Consider the following 21,505-nt stretch of genomic DNA (forward strand, 5'->3'; position numbering starts at 1 on the left):
CAAGAATCAGCGTTATTCACATTGTCAAATGTGACTCAGACTCGGACCAGAGGTCATGGACTGAAGCTGAGAGGGGACATGGCCAGGACAAATGTCAGAAAGTTCTGCTTATCACAGCGAGCGGTGAACGCCTGGAACTCTCTGTCGGAAGAGGTGGTGGAGGAAACCACCATTCTAGGATTTAAGGAAAATTTGTACGCACATCGTCTTGCAGGACGCATTGAGGGATACGAGTGACTAAGGTATTCGCCTGGGTACGCCTGGCTGAGCCTCCACGTGTGCGGATCACCGGACTAGATGGATCCCAGGTCTGAGCTGGTGCAGGCATTTCTTATGTTCTTATGATTTGTTGGATGAGCTCAATAAGGCTTTTGAAGTTAGCACAATACTGAGACATAATAATTGTTGCATTGTTGCAGAAATTGTGAGGAGTGCTAGACAGGGAGAATCAGGCCTTTGTAATGCAATTTGATCTATCAGCAATGTTCGATTTCATCAATTTAATCAATGGTTTTCTTCTGGTAGCTTTGCACACTAATGGGTGTTCGATGCAGTATTTAAATAATTTCATACTTTCCTGAAGAATTGTCTGATAAGGGTGTTGTGAAAGGGAGAATTATCCAAGCTATGGAGAATGTTTTGGGGGGTTTCACAGCATTCTCCTTGGTCATATATTGTTTAATTTCTAATTGCAATCAATAGGTAAGTTTATTAGAATATATAGTATTTTTTCCCTTTTCATATAAAGATGATGTAGTTTTTGGGTTTCTAGAGAAATATTCCATAGCTAACTCATTTTTACATATGGAGAGTGATGTTATGAATATGCGAGTATATATGATTGGATGAGACATCAAGGACTTAAGATAAATACTGTACAGGAAAATCAAAAATCTTATCGGTGGGGAGAAAGCAGTATATGAAGCCAGTAAATGTTCTGAAACATAGCTGAGTTGTAAGGATAAAATACCAGAAGCATATATTGGCTGTTTAAACGATGTTAAAGAAAATAATGTTAAGAACATAAGAATAGCCTTACTAGGTCAGAACAATGGTCTATCTAGCCCAGTAGCCAATTTTTACAGTGGCCAATTCAAGTCACTAGTACCAGGCAAAAACCCACATAGAAGCAACATTCCATGCTACCAATCCAGGGGAAGCCACTCCCACATGTCTGTCTCAATAACAGATAATGGACTTTTCCTCCAGGAAATCGTACAAACCTTTCTTAAAACCAGCTACGTTAACCACTTTTACAACAACTTCTGGCAACACATTCCAAGGCTTAACTATTCTTTGAGTGAAAAAATATTTCCTCCTACTTGTTTTAAAAGTATTTCCCTGTAGCTTCATTGAATGTCCCCTACTCTGTCATTTTTGATGGAGTAAAAAATCAATCCACTTGTACCTGTTCTACACCACTCAGTATTTTTTAGATCTCAATCATATCTCCCCCTCAGCCATCTCCTTTCCAAGCTCAGGAGCCCTAATGTTTTACCGCTGCTTCTACGAAACTGCGCTAACAGTTTCTAGCCAGAGATCCGTGCTGAACTCTATGAGCGTCAGGAGCTGCACGGGGCATTCAGCATGGCTCTTTGCGGTAGAAACTGCTAGAGCAGTTTCATAGAAGAGGGGGTTAGTCTTTCCTCATATGAGAAGAGTTCTATGACCATCCCCTTTATCATCTTTGTCACTCTTCTTTGAACCTTTTCTAGTTCCACTATATCTTTTTTGAGATAAGGCAAGGTCATACCATGAAGCAATACAGAGGCATTATAACAGTCTTGATTATGATCCCTATTCTAATAATTCCTAGCATCTTGTTTGCTTTTTTGACCACTGCCCCTCATTGGGCGTAAGGTGTCAACATATTGTCTACAATGACACCTAGATCTTTTTCTTGGGCGCTGACCCCCAAGGTTGTCCCTAGCATCTGGTTATTCTTCCCAATGTGCATCACTTTGCATTTGTCGACATTAAATTTAATCTGCCATTTAACTATTTCGGCATTCTTTATGCTCTCTATTGATGGATAATGATGCTTTTGAGATATTAGTAAGACCTGTGAAGAAATGAGTGTTACTAATGGTTTAATAGTAATAAGCATAGGATGAAATTGTGTTTGTATAAAGTAATAACTTCTCTGTATGTTGTTAATGAGTGAAGTGATTATTCTCGTGTACTCTGCTTTGAGCTTTTGGTTAATGCCCAAATTAAATTAAAGTTACTCTATTCCTTTCAAAGCAATTGACTGAACAATTGTACTTAAATTCCCAGATGACAGAAAAGGTATCAATTTTAACTTAACAAAAGCAGTGTGGCCTGCCATCTTAATATGTAGGTTGTTGCAATGTGCTGCAAATATATTCTAGTTTATATTCTCAATGAGGCTTTCCATGATATATAGTTTCTGTAGGTTGATGGTAGCTGGCCTAGAACAGGGGTCGGCAAACTATGGCTTCCAAGCCAGATATGGCTCTTTTCTCATGTGGCTGCAGCTTTTCTCCTATGGCCCTTTCATGGCAGCTCAACCCCACAATGCCCCACCCCCTCCACTCCATTATATATAGGTCAAGGCTGCCATTTTAAAAGGCAGCTGTTAGGAGGCAGAAGTGAAAGGGCTGCACTCCTGTCACAAAGACCCCACTGAATCACCAGGTACCTCGGTAGGCCTGGGAGGGGGGGGATCCTTCCTATACATGGCAGTGTAGAGAGGGGCGTGGGCATTATGGGGCTGAGCTGCTACAAGAGGGCTATGCTCCTACCCCAAAGATACCCTTGTTGGACCCAGTACCTAGGTAGACCCTTGGGGGATGGGGAATCTCCGGGTTGGGAGGGCCATCTAAGGGTTGGGGCCTGCAGAGGGGAGATAGCCTTGGCAATAGGTTGAGGGGAGGGGAAAGGATAAAGAGGGAGGGCGAGAGGTATGAAAGGTACAGAGATCTGCGATGGTTTGGAGGGGAGAAAGAGGGGAGAGAAGCTAGACTTCGGGAAGGGAAGTGAGAGTGAGAAACCTGGAATATCTCAAACCCCCTTCTCTATCCATTGCGGATCTTTGTAAATCTTGGGTCAAACATTTAGGATAAAATGGCTCTTTGCTGTAGAAAGGTTGTTAACCCCTGGCCTAGAATAAGGGAGCCTCCAGATTTGCAGACATGGACCCAACTACTTTAACCTTGAAGTAAGATGCAAAATATATCTTCATCACATAAACATATCTGTTTAACTTTCAGAAACATGGATGCGTACATTTATACCAAGTGGAAACATTACAGGTTAGTTTTAAAACAAATTCATGGAATATATACACAGTTACCAAGAATCACCATAAAAGAGTAGTGCATAAGGACACTTGATATAGAGTGACTAAGTTAGCAGGCAATGCTACCACTTGTAGTCACTATGATCTACTGTGAGAATTTCAGTGGCCTGTATTACCTACTATGGACCTTTATAGTAGACTTCCTTTTGCCATAATAACGTCAACTTTAAAACTTGCTGACTAGAATCTATGAAGCTGATATTGAAAAGATTTGTCTGATGTCACACCCGCGCTCCTGAGCTGCGTCGCGAGCCCACGGGATCATGACAAATCCTCTGGCCCGGCGTGTCCCTTACTATCAAGGAACCCTTCAGGACTTTACTTGGCTTGCTAGTATCCTAATAAGGGCATGCAAGTGAAGATTCTGAGTCAGAAATAGCAAAATACTAGCTTTATTTTAGCCACCAGCCTCATAAAGCAAAAATGCCGGCTTCAACCTGGAAATGTTTTTTTTTTAAAAACCATTCACTTGAGGAAATCATAGGCTTCTCTTACTGAAACAAAATAGCTCATACTAAATGTCCAAGTTTGTAAGTAAAGAATTGTCACACAGTCCCCTTCTTCCGGACTTTCTTAGTAACCTGTAACACAGTCCTCTTCACCAGAGCAGTTAGTTTCAAAATGTAGGCTTAGAACATTTACTTAGCTGTTTATTCCCCTAGCAGCAGCACTGTCAAACCGTGGCCAGGCAAAGAACAGGAAGAAAAAAATCCCAGCAAACTGGGTAGCAAAAGTAGGCAAGCACTCTCAAATGGCTTCACTCCAGCATAACTTTTTCCTCAAACAAGCTGTTCTATAAGCAGGAATAATATTCAGAAACACAGGTATAGCATGGAAAACTTATCACAGCCTAGCCTGTGGAGAAGTTTACTATAGAGCCTTTGTCCTGGGTAAGTGCAGGATTTCTCAGGACGTTTCTTGCTGAAACGTTGCTGTGATAATTATGCACAGCTGTGGGAGAAGAACGTAATCTGCTCAGCCTGCCTGTTAGCTGGGGAACACCTCCAAACATTTGTTAAACTCAAAATCAAAGCTTTCAGGCACAAACTTAAAGTTCCACATTCTAGGAGAGAAGTACAAATCTCCTCAAAAGAAAAACACAGCTTCACTTGTGGCTCAGAGACTGTAGGCAGAAAACACAGCATAGATGTCTCACTGCATTTCTACATCTAAGGGAAAAGTTTCAGGTCCTACCAGACTCTCCTGGGTGTCCATAGATTCTCCTGGGTCTTGTTCCCAACTATCAGAGGCAGAAACCAGCTCCTCTGCATCTGCCATCTGCCAATCAGTTTCCCTAGTCTCCTCAGGCTGGGGAGAGAAAATCTCCCTTTCCAACTGTCCAGCTTGTCTCTCTCCTGCTTGCCTCCTTACTGCTCGGCATTGCCTGGTTTTAAGCTGTGGAGAGACACTCCCACTAAGCCTAGGTGGGGGAAGGGCCTTCCACACACTGGCTTGTTCCGTTTGGCTATATGCAGTTTCCTTACAGAGACAGGCTGCTGGAAAGGTAGTCATCTCCTGGCAGGGTTAGGGACCAGTTTAAACTGTGTACAGCTTTCCAGCCATTCCTCATCTGTTGCCAACTCTCTGTCTAAGTAGTAGTCAGCTAACTCTGTAGTATGAGATTCTACTTGATCAGCTCTCTTGCATCGGGATTTAGTGTATTTCCTCCCTATCTCTGGGACAAAACCCGAACAGGACTTGAGTTTGTCATAGACAAAACCCGAAATGGACTTTGATTTGCCACACTGGGTAACTTTGATAATTGCCTAGACAAATATTTTTACTCAAGAATTTCCTTCTTTTGATCAGATAAATTTTGTCAAGTAATATTTTTTACTAAGAGCCCTTGGAGAAGGAGTGCTTTACTTTTACTTCAACAGTTGTTCTTGTTTCCTATAAAAGAAAGGTGTGTTTCCTAACGTTTGACTCTCCAAAAATGTTATGCTGAAGGATAGTATGATCAATAACTAGGAAAAACCTTCAGTAATCAAAAATACTCTGTTAGTTTTACTCTGCAGAGGAATAATAAAATTTGAGACAAAGGTCCTTTTGTGCAAAAGGCATAGAGTAATTGAATAAGGTTCCCAAGAAACTGTAGGGAGAATCTTCACTGTTGAATTTCAGAAAAAGCTTGAAATCAACACTTCATCCTCCTTGGATTAGATGAGGGATGGATCACTTATTCATGTGGTCAATATGATATTTATATATCGTTGATTTGGTATGGTTATTATTTCTTTAGAATGAGTAGCTATTAGTTTCTCCCCCTCAGTGTTTTTACTTATATGTCATATTTATTTCTTTTATTTTAACCTGTGTATCATCTGAATTTGTTATTATGGAAAGGTTATAGAATTTGTATAAATAAATGTGAGGTGTGTTATTGGGTTAGTGGAACCTAGGTGTCTAAGTTTCATAATAGGATAGGATCCTACTGTGCACGCTTGGAGCATTTAAATGGAGACACCAGTTATAGAATTGTCCCTAATATCTGTGTCCTAGTAAGTCTTTATGGTCTTCATGCTTTAGGACAGGGGTGTCAAAGTCCCTCCTCGAGGGCTGCAATCCAGTCGGGTTTTCAGGATTTCCCCAATGAATATGCATGAGATCTATTAGCATACAATGAAAGCAGTGCATGAAAATCCTGAAAACCCGACTAGATTGTGGCCCTCGAGGAGGGACTTTGACACCCCTGCTTTAGGAGCTGAGAGATAAGAGAGCTTGAAAATAGTAGGACTGGATATGTTGACATACATATTCTAAACACTTTTACATAGGATAATATTGCCAAATGTGTCTACTCACATTAAAATATCTACTTTTCTTTCAGGAAAATGGCCATTTGGAGGTGGAGGTGAGTTTGACAATTGGGGGTCAATTTATAAAGTGTTTTCCTCATGTAAAGTATGTTTTACATATGGAAAAATGGCCATTGTAAAACTGGGTAGATCTACGCACTTATATGACTAAGCAGGTTGATAAAATAACATAAACTTTTTATGAAATTCCTGCATAGGTGTTCAGGGAGAAGATGTTTGGGTAGAGTTCTGAGGTACATGCAAAAGAGCACTGTTTCTCAACTCGGTCCTGGAGTACCCACTTGCCAGTCATGTTTTCAGGATACCCCTAATGAATATGCATAAATTTGATTTGCATACACTGTCTCCATTATGTGCAAATTTCTTTCATGTATATTTATTGGGGATATCCTGAAAACCTGCCTGGCAAGGGGGTACGTCAGGACCGAGCTGAGAAACACTGCAATAGAGTACACAAACCTAAATACACCTGCCGTGGATCAGGTGAAAGTTTTTGCAAAAGTATTTGGGCAGCAGTGAGGCTAGTTCTGGGAAACTATTTTATAAAGTTGTATAAGTTTTTTTTTTTTTTAATAAACACATTTTTCAACATTTATATGGGTGCCTTCCAATACTGACCCCAAACTTAAGGGTATCAGTTGCAATGACAAATTATGCTTTTTTTCTCATTTACCTTCTGGTGATATGGATACAGGGTGGGATATATTGCATACTTGAAGGTTAAAGGGCAACTTCTACAGCACTTGGAATTTTCCATTGAAAATTAATTTTTGCACTCCTATTGGATACAAAGTCCTGCAGGTAGTATCATAATTATGCACCCCTTGTTTCCTCCAAATTGTTTTATTTATTTGTTTTTATGTGTTTGATATGGCTTCAAGATCTGGGATCAGCTTGTGCCCAAAATGTGGCAGAAAATTTCAGAACTTCAACATCCACTCCAAGTGCTTAATCTGCTTGAATATTGATTATAACCCAAGAGAATGAAAGCATTGTTCTTGAATGTTTTCTAGAGCACAAAGGATCACTTAAATTGCCCCTGCAATCATTATGAAGCTGAATAAAGTGTGCTTCATATGTAGAAGGATAAGAAGAAGGTAATCTCTGAGCAGAAAGGTGTGAGTTTTGCTCATATACTGTAAGTTGAAAATCTTCCATGGAATGATCTTTCAACATTTCAGTTGCCCATGAGAACCACCAGATAATATTTAAACTGGTGCATGCTTCTTTGGAGGTTTCAAAGTTTACAGCACTGTCATCTTCTAAATACCTGTGCAAGTCTGAAAGGGCTTCTCTTGGCTGCTATACTTATGAGTGGAGTGGTGAGTTTTGCCCACTCCTTTTAAATTCATTCTGGGTTGTCTCCTCCTTTCAAATTCAAGTTTCCCTGAACCTCATTTTAGCTACTCAGTTATTTGATCTTGCCAGTGAGACTCTTGACTGCATTTGCACAGTTTACTGATTTCAGTGTCAGTTAGAATCATAAAATAATATTAAATATTGAACTAAGGCCAGTTACTGGGCAGACTTGCACGGTCTGTGTCTGTGTATGGCCGTTTGGTGGAGGATGGGCAGGGGAGGGCTTCAATGGCTGGGAGGGTGTAGATGGGCTGGAGTAAGTCTTAACAGAGATTTCGGCAGGTGGAACCCAAGCATAGTACCGGGTAAAGCTTTGGATTCTTGCCCAGAATTAGCTAAGAAAAAAAAAAAATAATAATAATAATTTAAATTGAATCAGGTTGGGCAGACTGGATGGACCATTCGGGTCTTTATCTGCCGTCATCTACTATGTTACTATGTTACTATGATTTTTGTACTTCTGATTGTGGTGAATTCCATCAACTTCTGTGACCTCACTTGGAGTCATCTGTTTCCTTTTAATTCAAATTGACACTGAGGTACACTGCCATTGGTACATGCCTAAAGTTACCGCTTTGTGGACTGTTTCACTTTCCGTTTTTATTCTCCACATTCTATTTCCTTCACTAGGGTCTTTTTGATGGGTTATATTGTTATTTGGTTGGGTGGCTTTTGGTGCCTTGATTTTGGGTCATAGTTTCTGAGTATTTGGTATATCAGTTGTTTAAATTTGTATGTACTATTAGTAATGAAGTTCTGTGCTTTGTGGTTGAATGAGGGGGTTCTTCAAATTGTAAATGATGTGTTCTTCAAAGCAGTGGTCCCCAACCCTGTCCTGGAGGACCACCAGGCTAATCGGGTTTTCAGGCTAGCCCTAATGAATATGCATGAGAGAGATCTGCATATAATGGAAGTGGCAGGCATGCAAATCTGCTCCATGCATATTCATTAGGGCTAGCCTGAAAACCCAGGCTAGCCCTAATGGTCCTCCAGTGGTCCTCCAAGACAGGGTTGGGGACCATTGCATTAAAGGATTCATTAGCAACATTGCAACAGATTTTGGTAGTTACTGACTAGAGCAGACGGAGTGTGTCTCAGCTATTGCATGGCCAGATGTGTAAACATTGTATGGATGCATTCCAAGAACTTGTGGAAGTACCATTTTCTGATTTTGGAAGAGGGAATGAAGGGTTCATTGAGTATGTACTGTACTTGCTGACTGTGATATTGGTGGGCAATAAACTTGCTATTTTGTGTGACTTGTTAGTGGTTGGAGAATATCATGATATCCCCCCTAATTCTGGAAAGTTGTATGCACCAATTTCAGACTAGCACAGAATTTGTGCATGTAACTTATAGAATAAAGTCAGTTGTGCCACTGGGGCTTGCGCACATCTGAGAAGTTGAAAGCTATGCCATTGATAGCAGGGCCTCCCAAGATGGAAAAGTTTCAGTGGAGATGTATCATCCATCTGGTCAGCAGCAGATGGGCAGTGTTAGAGGTGGAGGCAATGACGTAGTGAGGGTGAGAGGTTCCTGGGGTGGTGGTGCACATCCTCCGCACTCTTCTGTGCCCCCCCCCCCCACCTCCACATTCTCCTTCCCTGCCCCCTCTTGCTGTGTGCACACCACTTCCTTTCCTCCATACCTCTGTAATGTTCCTAGGGTGAGCAGCAACCCCCAAGCTGCTGTTGTGCCAGCATCAGCTCTTCCTCTGACACCACTTCCTAGGTGCGGGTCCAAGAAATGAAATCAGAGAAAGCCAACGCAATGGAATGTGAGCTTCTCTTGTGTCTGTTGGCTGAGAAGAAGAAAAAGTCAGTTATGTATTTAGGGGCAAGTCCGTGTAGTGCTTTAAAGCAGAACCAGGCAAATTTAAACTTTACGCGCGCCGCCATTGGCAGCCAATGTAGCTGCCGGTAGTAGGGTGTCACGTGGTCAAACTTCCTCAGCCCAAAGATCAGTCTGACTGCTGCATTTTGCATCAATTGTAAATGTTGCATATTCTTTTGGGAAATTGCTAAATAAGCGATGTTACAGTAGTCAAGTAGACTTAGTACGAGGGATTGGACTAGGGTTCTGAATGCCGATGTATCGAAGTAAGCTTTAATGGATCTGAGTTTCCAGAGAGTAAAGAATCCCTTTCTGATTAGGAGTCTACCTGGTCTTTCATGGTTAGGCATTGGGACTGACATGATCATTTTTCCTCAGCCCAAATATCAAGCAGACAGCCGTATTTTGCACTGTTCTCAGTTTTCTCAATAGTTTCTTTGATGCTCCCAGATACACTATGTTGCAATAGTCCAGTATAGATAATACTAGAGCTTACACCAATAGTCTAAAGCAGTGTTTTTCAACCTTTTTACACCTATGGACTGGCTGAAATAAAATAATTATTCTGTGGACCGGCATCGGTCCGTGGACCGGCGGTTGAAGAACACTGGGCTAAGTCATGGGCCAGATCTCGCCCATCCACCAAATCTCCACCCCAGACCACACCCCCATAATAGTACTAATTGCACCTTGCACGTCCCGTGCCTCATCTGGAAGTCTACCCTCTGACGTTGCAGCGTCAGAGAGATGGCTTCCGGTTCAGGCGTAGGATGCCTGTAGGAGCCACTGTCCGTGGCTTTCTGCACTGAATCAGTTAGGAAGAGGGAGCTGGCTTGAAGATAATGCCGCATCGATAGGACCGTGGATCGGCGGTTGAAGAACACTGTTTTGGGCCTGATGCACATGCTGGCCCTGTGGATCGGCAGGAAATTTCTGTGGACTGGCACTGGTCCATGGGCTGGTGGTTGAAGAACACTGCCTTAGAGTATTTAGAACCAGCATCCAATTGAAGTTCTAGGTCATCAGCCATCTGGTGAAGAAAAGAAGAGAAAGACAACTGATCTTCCAATGCCTTGCCTCGAGAGGGGCTCGATGACCTCGAGGCTTCCTGGGTCAAAGATGAAGCCTCACTGGGGAAATAATCCTCAAAAGAATAAGGAGACTTGGGGGAGGCAATGAAAGCCGCTGAGTCCTCGAGGTGTGGAAAAGGAGACCTTGAACGAGGAGTCGGTGGTGTGAAAGAGCTGAAAGGTGTGGATTGAGGCTTAGATGAAGAAGGGCGCTCTTTGGAAGAAGAGCTATGCCTGGAGGTATGCCTCAAGGAAGGCCTCGATCGACGACGAGAGTGGTGCTTAGAAGCAGGTCTCAAAGATCGAGAAGACTTTGCCCCGGAGATGGAAGCAGGCATTGCTACCAGTGAATGGATAGGACTAGAAGCTGTAGATCGAAGCTCAGGAGACTTGATGGAGGAATCTCGAAGCACTCCCAAAGACTCTGCTCCTTGTATGGAGTATGAGGATTCCTGTTGAGACACTCGCAAATAATCTACTCCTTGCTTAGAGTGCATAGATGCCAGACCAGACACTCACCAAGACTCTGCTCCCTGCATAGAGTGTGAAGTTTCAGCTTGAGGCATAGATCAACCTCGCGGGAGTCTACAGCTTCGGTCCCATTTTGGTTATGAACTGAACATATTGCTGTTCTAACATGGTCTGGAAGAAAGCCTGCAAGGATGGATCCGCATCTGAAACCGAACCACCTGCTACGGCTTTAGGCTTCAAAGTGGCTGTGGAAATGTGCTTCGACTTAGAAGTCTTAGAAAGCTTGAGGACCACTGCTGGAACTTTCTGCTGAGATATGTGACCTGAGGATTCAGGGGAAGATACAGCAGGTGTACTCGAGCTGAGAGACGTTTCAAATGAGGAAGGTCTTAAGAAGCTCGAGGTCAGAGTCGTGGAAGCAGGAGGACCCTCAGTAGAAGGTGGAACTGAGGCTGCTTTCGAAGTCGAGGGTGTGACTGAATAGTCCATCCCGAAAAGCTTCTCCAGTAAAATCCGACGACGTTTAAGGGCTCGAGGTTGAAAAGTATCACAGTGCTCACATAACTTCGGTTGATGGTCCGGCCCAAGACACTTGAAGCACCAATAGTGTGGGTCCGTAAGTGAAATAGCACGCTGGCACTGGCTACACTTCTTGAAGCCCGTTGTTGGCAGGGATATAGTAGGAAAAATAGCCATAGCAAACTCGAAGAGCGCAGGCTGCAGCCGAGCGGCCTGACCTGCCAGTTGTACGGAGGAAAAATATAAAGGTTTTTATTTAACAGTAAAGAAAGAAAAGAACACAGCGATTTGAGAAGAAAATAAACACAAAACGCGGTGAGAGAAGGCACGAAGTAACAAAGTTAAATGCAGAGAGTGGAAAACTGAGAACTGAGGAGACTCGCCCTGCGCTGGGCGGGAAGGCACTCGCGCATGTGCGGTGCAGCTGACTCGAAACTTCTAAGTTTCTACAAGCAAGTCTGCTTGTGAGACTGTCCACATCCGGGCTCCGTGGATGACGTCACCCATATGTGAGTTTCCAAGTTTCCAAGTTTATTATATAGTTTGATTAATCGCCTATTCTACATTCTAGGCAATGTACAAAATGGTTAAAAATATCTAAAAACATAGGTAACATATTACATAGACATACAGTGTTTAAAAAAAAAAAAAATTAAATATGTAAATACAATGTCGAAACAACAGGAAAATTATTTAAAGGTTACAATCTGTTTTAAATTTAATATTTAAAGGTAAAAACATTAGGAGGGAAGACAAACATGATAAAAAAGAAATATAAGATAAAGATAGATTAAAGAATCTTTTATTCACTAAAAGCATCATTAAAAAGGAAACTTTTAAGCTTAATCTTGAATTTGTCTAAATTCTTTTCTTCTCTTATATAGAGTGGGAGATCATTCCAAGACTGAGGAGCAGTCACTGAAAAAATAGTATGACGCCTCGTATTAATGACTCTCAGTGAGGGAATGGCCAATAAATGTTGATCCTGTGATCTCAGTGTTCTAGAAGTAGTGTAAGGAATTAAAACTCTAAAGATAAAGGCAGGGGTTTGAAATATTAATGATTTAAAAATGAGTAAACATATTTTAAATAAAATGCGATGTGCAACAGGTAGCCAGTGTGCCTCCTTGAGTAAGGGTGAGACATGATCAACTTTTTTAGCTTTGTGAATTATTTTAATAGAGACGTTCTGAATAATTTGAAGACGTCTGATTTCTTTATGCGGCAAGCCTTTAAATAAGGCGTTACAATAATCAATTTTGGAGATGACTAGAAAATGAATTAGAATATTCAGGGATTTTGCACATAAAAATTTGGCGACGGAACAAATTTGGCGCAGTCTGTAAAAAGTAGATTTAACCACTTGGCTTATATGATCGTGGTATGATAATTTATTGTCGAATAATATTCCTAAGATCCTAATGTTTTGGGTTATCTGCAATGAAATGCCTTTAATAGAAATTGGAATAAGCGGTGTGCTACAGTCCGTCCATGGAAAGAGCATTACTTTGGTTTTATGAATATTTAAGGCTAGTTTATTAGCATCTAGCCAATGATGAATTTGATCCAGTTTGTCATTTATTGCTACTATTTCCTGTGTATTATTGGGATCTATTGGATGTAATAATTGTATATCGTCGGCATAGGCGAATACCAAAAATCCAATGGATTGACATAAAGTCATAAGAGGAGCGTTGAAGATGTTAAATAAAATAGGAGAAAGTATTGATCTTGAGGGATACCATAGGGTAATGAGAAACTGTTTGAGGTCATATTATTAAAGAAGACATTAGAGGAACGGTTGTCAAAATAAGATTTAAACCAGCGCAGTACTTGATCAGTCACACCAACAGACTGAAGCCTATTTATTAAAAGAGTATGGTCGATGGTGTCAAAGGCGAACGAAAGATCAAGAGAAATCAATATGACCGAAGAGTGGTGATCTAAAGTGTGTATATAGGGGCAAAAGATAGAAAAATATTTTTTGATGATAGTAGGAGGAATGGATTCCGAAAAGGATCCTTTAGGGTTAATAGATTTGATGATTGATTCTAGATCTTTAAGGCTAGGAAGATTGAAATGGGAACATTTCGAAGTTAATAATGAATTCCTTTCGTGGTCTAATGTAGTATTGGATTGATGTTTTGATGTAAAATTTTTCCTAATATTTTTGACTTTCTCGACAAAGCAATATGCTAACTCTTGTGCAGTTGGAAGGGGTTTTGAATAATAAGGCAGGTTTTTGGATTGATGATTAATAGATTTTAAAATACTATATAGCATGGAAGTATTTTTAGCCTGTATAATTTGTCTAGAATAGTATGCTGATTTTGCTTGAATTATTTTTTCTTTGTAATATGTTGCATGTTCTTTAAATTTTGATAAATTGAAATGATTTTTATCTTTCCTCCAAGTTCGTTCCAATGAGCGAAGTTGTTTTTTAATTAAATCCAACTCTGCGTTAAACCATGGATTGGTTTTCTTTCTTGGTGAAATGTATTTTGTTTGAGTTGGAGCTAATTTATCCATTAAGACCTGGGTAGAGTCGTGCCATTTACATATAAAGTCATCTAAAGAGAATGATTCTAAGTTTCCAAAGTCAAGACTAAAGTTTGATATAATTAACTCTGATGATAGTTTACTAAAATCTTTGAATAGGCTTCCTGCTTGTCCTGGGATAATAGTAGGACTGGTTATTCTAAACACTTTTACATAGGATAAAATTGCCAAATGTGTCTGCTCACATTAAAATATCTACTTTTCTTTCAGGAAAATGGTTATTTGAAGGTGGAGGTGAGTTTTGACAATTGGGGGGTTAGCGGGATTCAGAGGTAAAGTTCCTTGACACCTACAGAAAATCAGTTTGATTATCGATGACCTGTCTTTTAGATGTGTTTAAGTTTTGATTATGAGCCCTATATAGTCAAAATTTTTCAGCAAGGATTTTTTTCCTTCTATAGTATGATATAGCCTATCATTACAATACAGTGTCTTGTCTTTCCATGTATTTCCCAATCCTCCTATGTACCGAAAGCCTTTTTGACGACATAAGGCTTTGAGCCACCTATTGAAGTTCTCTGTATTTTACACTCTTTCTTCCCCCTTTCCATATATAGATAGTATTTCTGAAAAAGCTACATCCTTTACAAAAGTTCTTAAGCCCTCCCCTAGCTCCCAAAAAGCTTTCTGTACTGCAAGTGGGGAGTTGTTGATCAGGTCATTTGTTTCCAGTGGAGGATGGGAATGGGGATAAATTCTGTCCCCATGTCTGGCTCCACCCTGACTCCTATCCCAAACCAACTGGAGAGTGCTGTTACTGTCAGAACTGATTTTCAGCAGCACTGTGCAGTTAATGGTCATTAAATATCAACAGTTGGCCAGCTCATCATGGTTTTTAACCAGGCAAAACCTATCCTGCCCACTTAAACACACACTGAATATCAACCCCTAAACATTTGAAGAAAATATAAATAAAACTAGAACTATGTTCAAATAAAACTAAAATATGTTTGTTTTTTCCCCAAAGTAGGCTCAGAAACAAAGAAGATTCCGCCACCTCCACCTGGAGTAGATTTTAGTAAGTATGAAATCTGTAAAACAGATGAACTGCCATCCAGGTTTTAGTTTAAAAATAAATTTATATACCGCTGATCTACAATTATTAGCAGTTTACAAAAGGCCAATTATGTCCGTTTTGGTTTTATGCAAGTAACCAATTAGAGGATTGTTCAGCATTATTCACATGAGGAGAACAAATTTCAAAGGCTCCAGGGATTAACCATAGAGTTAGCTCCATATCATTGTATAGCATTTGAAATGTGTGCCAGTTGGAGTGAGTTATTATAGCCATGATGTTTCAAATCACAGCTATGTAAGTGATGATCAGAGAGTATATGGGTGTGGAAGAAATGTCCTGAATTATCCTGTGATTCTTATAAATTGTGATTAAATCAGCTGATATAATGGACAGTGGTAAGAGCTCAGAGAGGAAATGATAATCCTTCCTTTCTGTGACAATACTATTTTACTTCAGTAAGGAGTTTAAATAATGACAGATAACTCCAGAGTTATAGTTATAAAACCAGTATGACCTTAATGTACTACAAAAGTTATTTACAAGCTATACCATGTGTATATTTGAGTGTACACAGTTTCCACAAATTATGCTCAGTATTATGACCGAGTATTTCAGAGTTCACATACAGAGATCCATAAGTCTAGGAAAAAAACAGCAGATATCATCCTTGGATGGATCACAAGGTAGACAATATTCAGCTGTACTATATCTATTTAAAGATAAACTAGATTCATTGTTGCACCAATAACCAATGCCATAAGTTTAGGGAAAGTTCTAGGAAACCTGCCTACACCAGTCAGAAGTTGCACCAAGGCATTTTGGGTCAGATTCTGTTTATGATGACTATATTTGGAGACAATGTAAGTGACTAGATGTATCAATCATGCGGGTCCAGGAAATAACCTCAGAGAGAGAGCTGAGGTCAGCGCCAGCAGCAGCTTGGAGATGCTATTCATGCCGGCAAAGTTAAAGAAGTACAGGGGGAAGGGACAAGGGGATATCACCTCCATGGGTGTATCCCCCCCTCATTACTCCACTGTTAATATCAACATTGTAGACATCTCTAATGTAGGTCAGGATTTACCATACCTACAATGTAGGCATGATTGTGTTAGAGATACCTACTAATGCCTAACTTTTAAAAACATCACCGATCTGCCCCAACTTATGCCTAAAAATATTTAAGACCATGCTCTTTTTAATCATCCAATTATCTATTACATTCAAACTGCTCTGAAGATGGAGTAAAACCACATACCCTCATGGAAGTCCAGATCAGATGTAATTCATGTATCAGCAATGGTGGAAACAAGAGGAAATGAGAGCCGGCTTGGTTAAAAGATAAAGTGAAAGAGACTATTAGAGTCATAAAAAAACCATCTTTAAAGAATGGAAAAAAAAGATCAGAATGAAGAAAATAGGAAGAAACAGAAGCACTGGCAAGTTAGATGCAAAGCATTGATAAAGACAGCTAAGAAAGAATATGAAGAGAAACTTGCAAAAGAGGCAAAAATTCTTAGCAATTTTTTTAGGTACATCAGAAGCAGAAAACTTGTTAGGGAATCTGTGGGACCATTGGATGATTAAAGAGAGAAAGGGGCACTGAGGGAGGAAAAGACCATAGCGGAAAGACTGAATGAACTCTTTGCCTAGGCCTTTACGGAAATTGATGTAAGAGATCCATCTGAACTGGAAATGGTTTTCAAGGGTGATGATGTGGAGGAACTGAAAGAGATCTTGATGAATCTGGAAGATGTACTAAGCCAAATCGACAAGTTACAAAGTTATAAATTGTCAGGACCAGATGCTATACATCTCAGGGTATTAAAAGAACTCAAAAATGAAATTGCTGACCTACTGTTAGTGATCTGTAGCCAGTCGCTTAAGTTGTCAGTAATACCTGAAGATTGGAGGGTGGCCAATGTTACGCTGAGTTTTAAAAAGGGCTCCAGGGGAGATCTGGGAAATTAGAGACCGGTATGCTTTACTTCGGTGCTGGGCCAAATGGAAGAAATGATTATAAAAATAAAATTGTGGAACACGCAGACAAACATGATTTAATGAGACGGAGTCAGCATGGGTTTAGCCGAGGGAGATCTTGCTTCACAAAATTGCTTGATTTTTTTGAAGTTGTGAATAAACATGTGGATTAAGGTGAGCCGGTTGATATAGTGTATCTAGATTTTCAGAAAGCTTTTGATATAGTTCCTCACGAGAGGCTGCTGAGAAAATTAAAGTGTCATGGGATAGGTGTCAAAGTTAAGTTGAGGATTAGGAATTGGTTATTAGATAGAAAACAGATGGAAGGGTTAAATGGTAATTTTTCTCAATGGAGTAGAGTAAACAGTGTAGTGCCGCAGGGGTCTAAACTGGGATTGCTGCTATTTAACTTATTTATAAATGACCTGGAAATTGGAATGACGAGTGAGGTGACTAAATTTGCAGATGAAACTAAACTATTCAAAGTTGTTAAAACGCATGCGGATTGTGAAAAATTGCAGGCGGACCTTAGGAAATTGGAAGACTGGGCGTCCAAATGGCAGATGAAATTTAATGTGAACAAATGCAAAGTGATGCACATTGGGAAGAATAACCTGAATCACAGTTAACAGATGCTAGGGTTCACCTTGGGGATTAGCGCCCAAGAAAAGGATATGGGTGTCAACGTAGACAATACAATGAAATCTTTTACTCAATGTGTGGCAGCAGCCAAAAAAGCAAATACAAAGCAAGGAATTATTAATAAATGGATGGTTAACAAGACTAAGAATGTTATAATGCTCCTGTACTGCTCCATGTGGTGTCAGGTCAAAAGCGCGCCGGGACAAAGGCGCGCGTAGACAACTGAGCGCAGCGCGGAGGCGCGCACTGCACAAAATTACTGTTTTTATGGCTCCGAAGGGGGGGCGTGGGGGAACACCCCCACTTTACTTAATAGAGATCGCGCTGCGTTGTGGGGGCATTGTGGGGGATGTGGGGGGTTGTAACCCCCCACATTTTACTGAAAACTTCACTTTTTCCTTGTTTTTAGGGGAAAAGTTAAGTTTACAGTAAAATGTGGAGGGTTACAACCCCCCAAACCCCCCACAACGCCGCCGCGATCTCTATTAAGTAAACTGGGGGGCTCCCCAACAAAACCCCCCGTCGGAGCCCCTAAAAACTGTAATTTTCTTCGGCACGCGCCTCCGTCTTGCGCTCAGTTGTCGGCGCGCGCCTTTGTTTTTCGCCGAGCTGTCTATGAACCGCTCCATGGTGTGACCTCATCTGGAGTATTTCGTTCAATTCAGTTCTCCTTATCTCAAAAAAGATATAGTGGCACTAGAAAAGGTTCAAAGAAGAGCAATCAAGATGGTAAGGGGATGGAACTCCTCTTGTATGAGGAAAGACTAAAATGGTTAGGGCTCTTCAGCTTGGAAAAGAGATGTCTGAGGGGAGATATGATTGAAGTGTACAAAATCCTGAGTGAAGTAGAATGGGTAGAGGTGGATTGTTTTTTCACTCCGTCAAAAATTTCAAAGACTAGGGGGAGACTCAATGAAATTAGAGGGAAATACTTTTAAAACCAAAGAGGACATTTTTTTCACTCAGAGAATAGTTAAGCTCTGAAATGCATTGCCAGAGGATGTGGTAAGAGCAGATAGTGTAGCTGGTTTTAAGAAAGATTTGGACAATTTCCTGAAGGAAAAGTCCATAGTCTGTTATTGAAAGAGACACGGGGGAAGCCACTGCTTGCCTTTTATTGTTAGCATGGAATATTGCTATACCTTGAGTTTTGGCCAGGTACTAGTGACCTGGATTGGCAAACTGAGAACAGGCTTCTGGGCTTGATGGACCATTGGTCTGTCCCAGTAAGGCTATTCTTTTTTTTTTTTAATTCTTTATTCTGAAGGAATTAAAGGAGGAGATAGCGGAACTACTGCAGCAAATTTGCAACTTATCCCTGAAAACAGGCGAGATCCCGGAAGATTGGAAGATAGCCAACGTTACGCCCATCTTTAAAAAGGGATCAAGAGGTGACCCGGGAAACTACAGGCCGGTGAGCCTGACTTCGGTTCCGGGGAAAATGGCAGAAGCACTGATAAAAGAAAACATCGATCAACATTTTGAAAAAAATGAACTTCTGATAACCAGCCAGCATGGTTTCTGCAAGGGAAGATCGTGCCTAACGAACTTATTGCACTTCTTCGAAGGGATCAACAAACGGATGGACAAAGGAGACCCCATAGACATCATATATCTAGATTTCCAAAAAGCCTTTGACAAGGTGCCCCATGAACGTCTACTCCGGAAACTGAAGAACCATGGGTGGAAGGAGATGTACATAGATGGATCAGAAACTGGTTGGAGGGTAGAAAACAAAGGGTAGGAGTGAAGGGTCACTACTCCGACTGGAGGAGGGTCACGAGTGGTGTCCCGCAGGGCTCGGTGCTCGGACCGCTGCTATTTAATATCTTCATAAATGATCTAGAAACAGGAACGAAGTGCGAGATAATAAAATTTGCGGACGACACCAAACTATTTAATGGAGCTCGGACTACAGAGGACTGCGAAAAGTTGCAAAGGGACTTGAACAAATTAGAAGAATGGGCGGCGAAATGGCAGATGAAGTTCAACATTGAAAAATGTAAAGTATTACATTTGGGGAGCAGAAACTCGAGGTACAACTATACAATGGGAGGGATGTTATTGAATAAGAGTACCCAGGAAAGGGACTTGGGGGTAATGGTGGACATGACAATGAAGCCGTCGGCACAGTGTGCAGCGGCCGCTAAGAGAGCGAATAGAATGCTTGGTATAATCAAAAAGGGTATTACAGCCAGAACGAAAGAAGTTATCCTGCCGTTGTATCGGGCGATGGTGCGCCCGCATTTGGAGTACTGCGTCCAATATTGGTCGCCGTATCTTAAGAAGGATATGGCGTTAGTCGAGAGGGTTCAAAGGAGAGCAACACGTCTGATAATAGGTATGGAAAACCTGTCATATTCTGAGAGATTGGAGAAGCTGGGTCTCTTTTCCCTGGAGAAGAGGAGACTTAGAGGGGATATGATAGAGACTTACAAGATCATGAAGGGCATAGAGAGAGTAGAGAGGGACAGATTCTTCGAACTTTCGAAAAATAAGAGAACAAGAGGCCATTCGGAAAAGTTGAAAGGGGACAGATTCAAAACAAATGCTAGGAAGTTCTTCTTTACCCAACGTGTGGTGGACACCTGGAATGCGCTTCCAGAGGACGTTATAAGGCAGAGTACGGTACTGGGGTTCAAGAAAGGATTGGACAAATTCCTACTGGAAATGGGGATAAAGGGGTATAGATAGAAGATTACTGCACAGGTCCTGGACCTGTTGGGCTGCCGCGTTAGCGGACTGCTGGGCATGATGGACCTCGGGTCTGACCCAGCAGAGGCATTTCTTATGTTCTTATGTTCTTATTCATTTTCAAAACTTACAATAAGTGTGATAAAATGTTCAAACAAATTAACAATATCTATATCACTTAATAATCATCAATGGTAACCGTGATAAATACTTAACTCCCCCCCTTTACCTATCAAATAATCAATATTTATACAATACATAACTATGAAATTCCCCCCCCCCTTCCCTCACAATTGAACTTGTAAATTTAAGGGAAAAGAAAATTTCATCTAATCAGTACAATACTTTTTTAAAGGCTCCCAAACATCTTGAAATTTCTTGAAACTACCCCGCTGTATTGCCAGAAATCTCTCCATTTTATATATATGACATAAGGAATTCCATCAAAAATTATAATTTAATCTACTCCAGTTTTTCCAATTATACATAATTTGTTGAATGGCAATACCAGTCATTATGAATAATAATTTGTTATTGTTCGTAGAAATCTGACTTTTTGCTCTCATTGCCATACCAAACAGCACAGTATCATATGATAATGCCACTGGGTTATCTAATAAACAATTAATTTGGTCCCAAATTGATTTCCAGAAATTCATAATAAATGGACAATAAAACAATAAATGATTTAAAGTCCCTGCTTCGAGATAACAGTGCCAACATCTATTAGACTTAGAGCTATCCAATTTTTGTAACCGAACAGGGGTTCATAACGCTCTATGTAACAGAAAAAACCTAGTTTGTCTCATAGATGCTGACACTGTACATCTCATCCTCCAAGATCAAATTTTTGGCCGTTGAGATGCAGTAATTTGATGCTTAATCTCAATGCTCTAAATGTCTCTAAGACCAGTGGTTAATTTCTTTTTAATAAGTCCATTTAATAATTTATACCACTGGGCGGCCTGGTGACCCAAGAAGTCAGCCTTAAAACATAGGAACTCCATACTATAATGATTATTAAGGTTTTTCCAGTCAGGGAACCTCCTGAATGGCATGCTTCAGCTGCAACCATCTAAAACTTTCAGATCTATTAAGTCCATATTTATGTTGCAACTGTGAAAATTCAAGCATATTACCATTAGAAATAATATCATCTAATATAAGCAATCATCCAATGCTTCCAGATGAGCCTTTCTCTGCCAATTTGAATCTTGGA

The 21,505-nt window shown here is 40.6% G+C and overlaps 1 protein-coding gene across 1 annotated transcript in view; it reads left to right on the forward strand.

The window, feature by feature from the left end:
• LOC117368880 overlaps window positions 1–21,505 on the forward strand; it is a 499,867-nt gene that overhangs the window by 364,320 nt on the left and 114,042 nt on the right. The window contains exons 44-47 of the mRNA XM_033962624.1: window positions 3,234–3,275; window positions 6,153–6,176; window positions 14,163–14,186; window positions 14,920–14,970. Of these exons, the coding sequence (XP_033818515.1) occupies window positions 3,234–3,275; window positions 6,153–6,176; window positions 14,163–14,186; window positions 14,920–14,970 (141 nt within the window). The remainder of the gene's footprint in view (window positions 1–3,233; window positions 3,276–6,152; window positions 6,177–14,162; window positions 14,187–14,919; window positions 14,971–21,505) is intronic.

Source organism: Geotrypetes seraphini, chromosome 11, assembly GCF_902459505.1.
Source record: "Geotrypetes seraphini chromosome 11, aGeoSer1.1, whole genome shotgun sequence".
NCBI classification, from domain to species: Eukaryota; Metazoa; Chordata; class Amphibia; order Gymnophiona; family Dermophiidae; genus Geotrypetes; species Geotrypetes seraphini.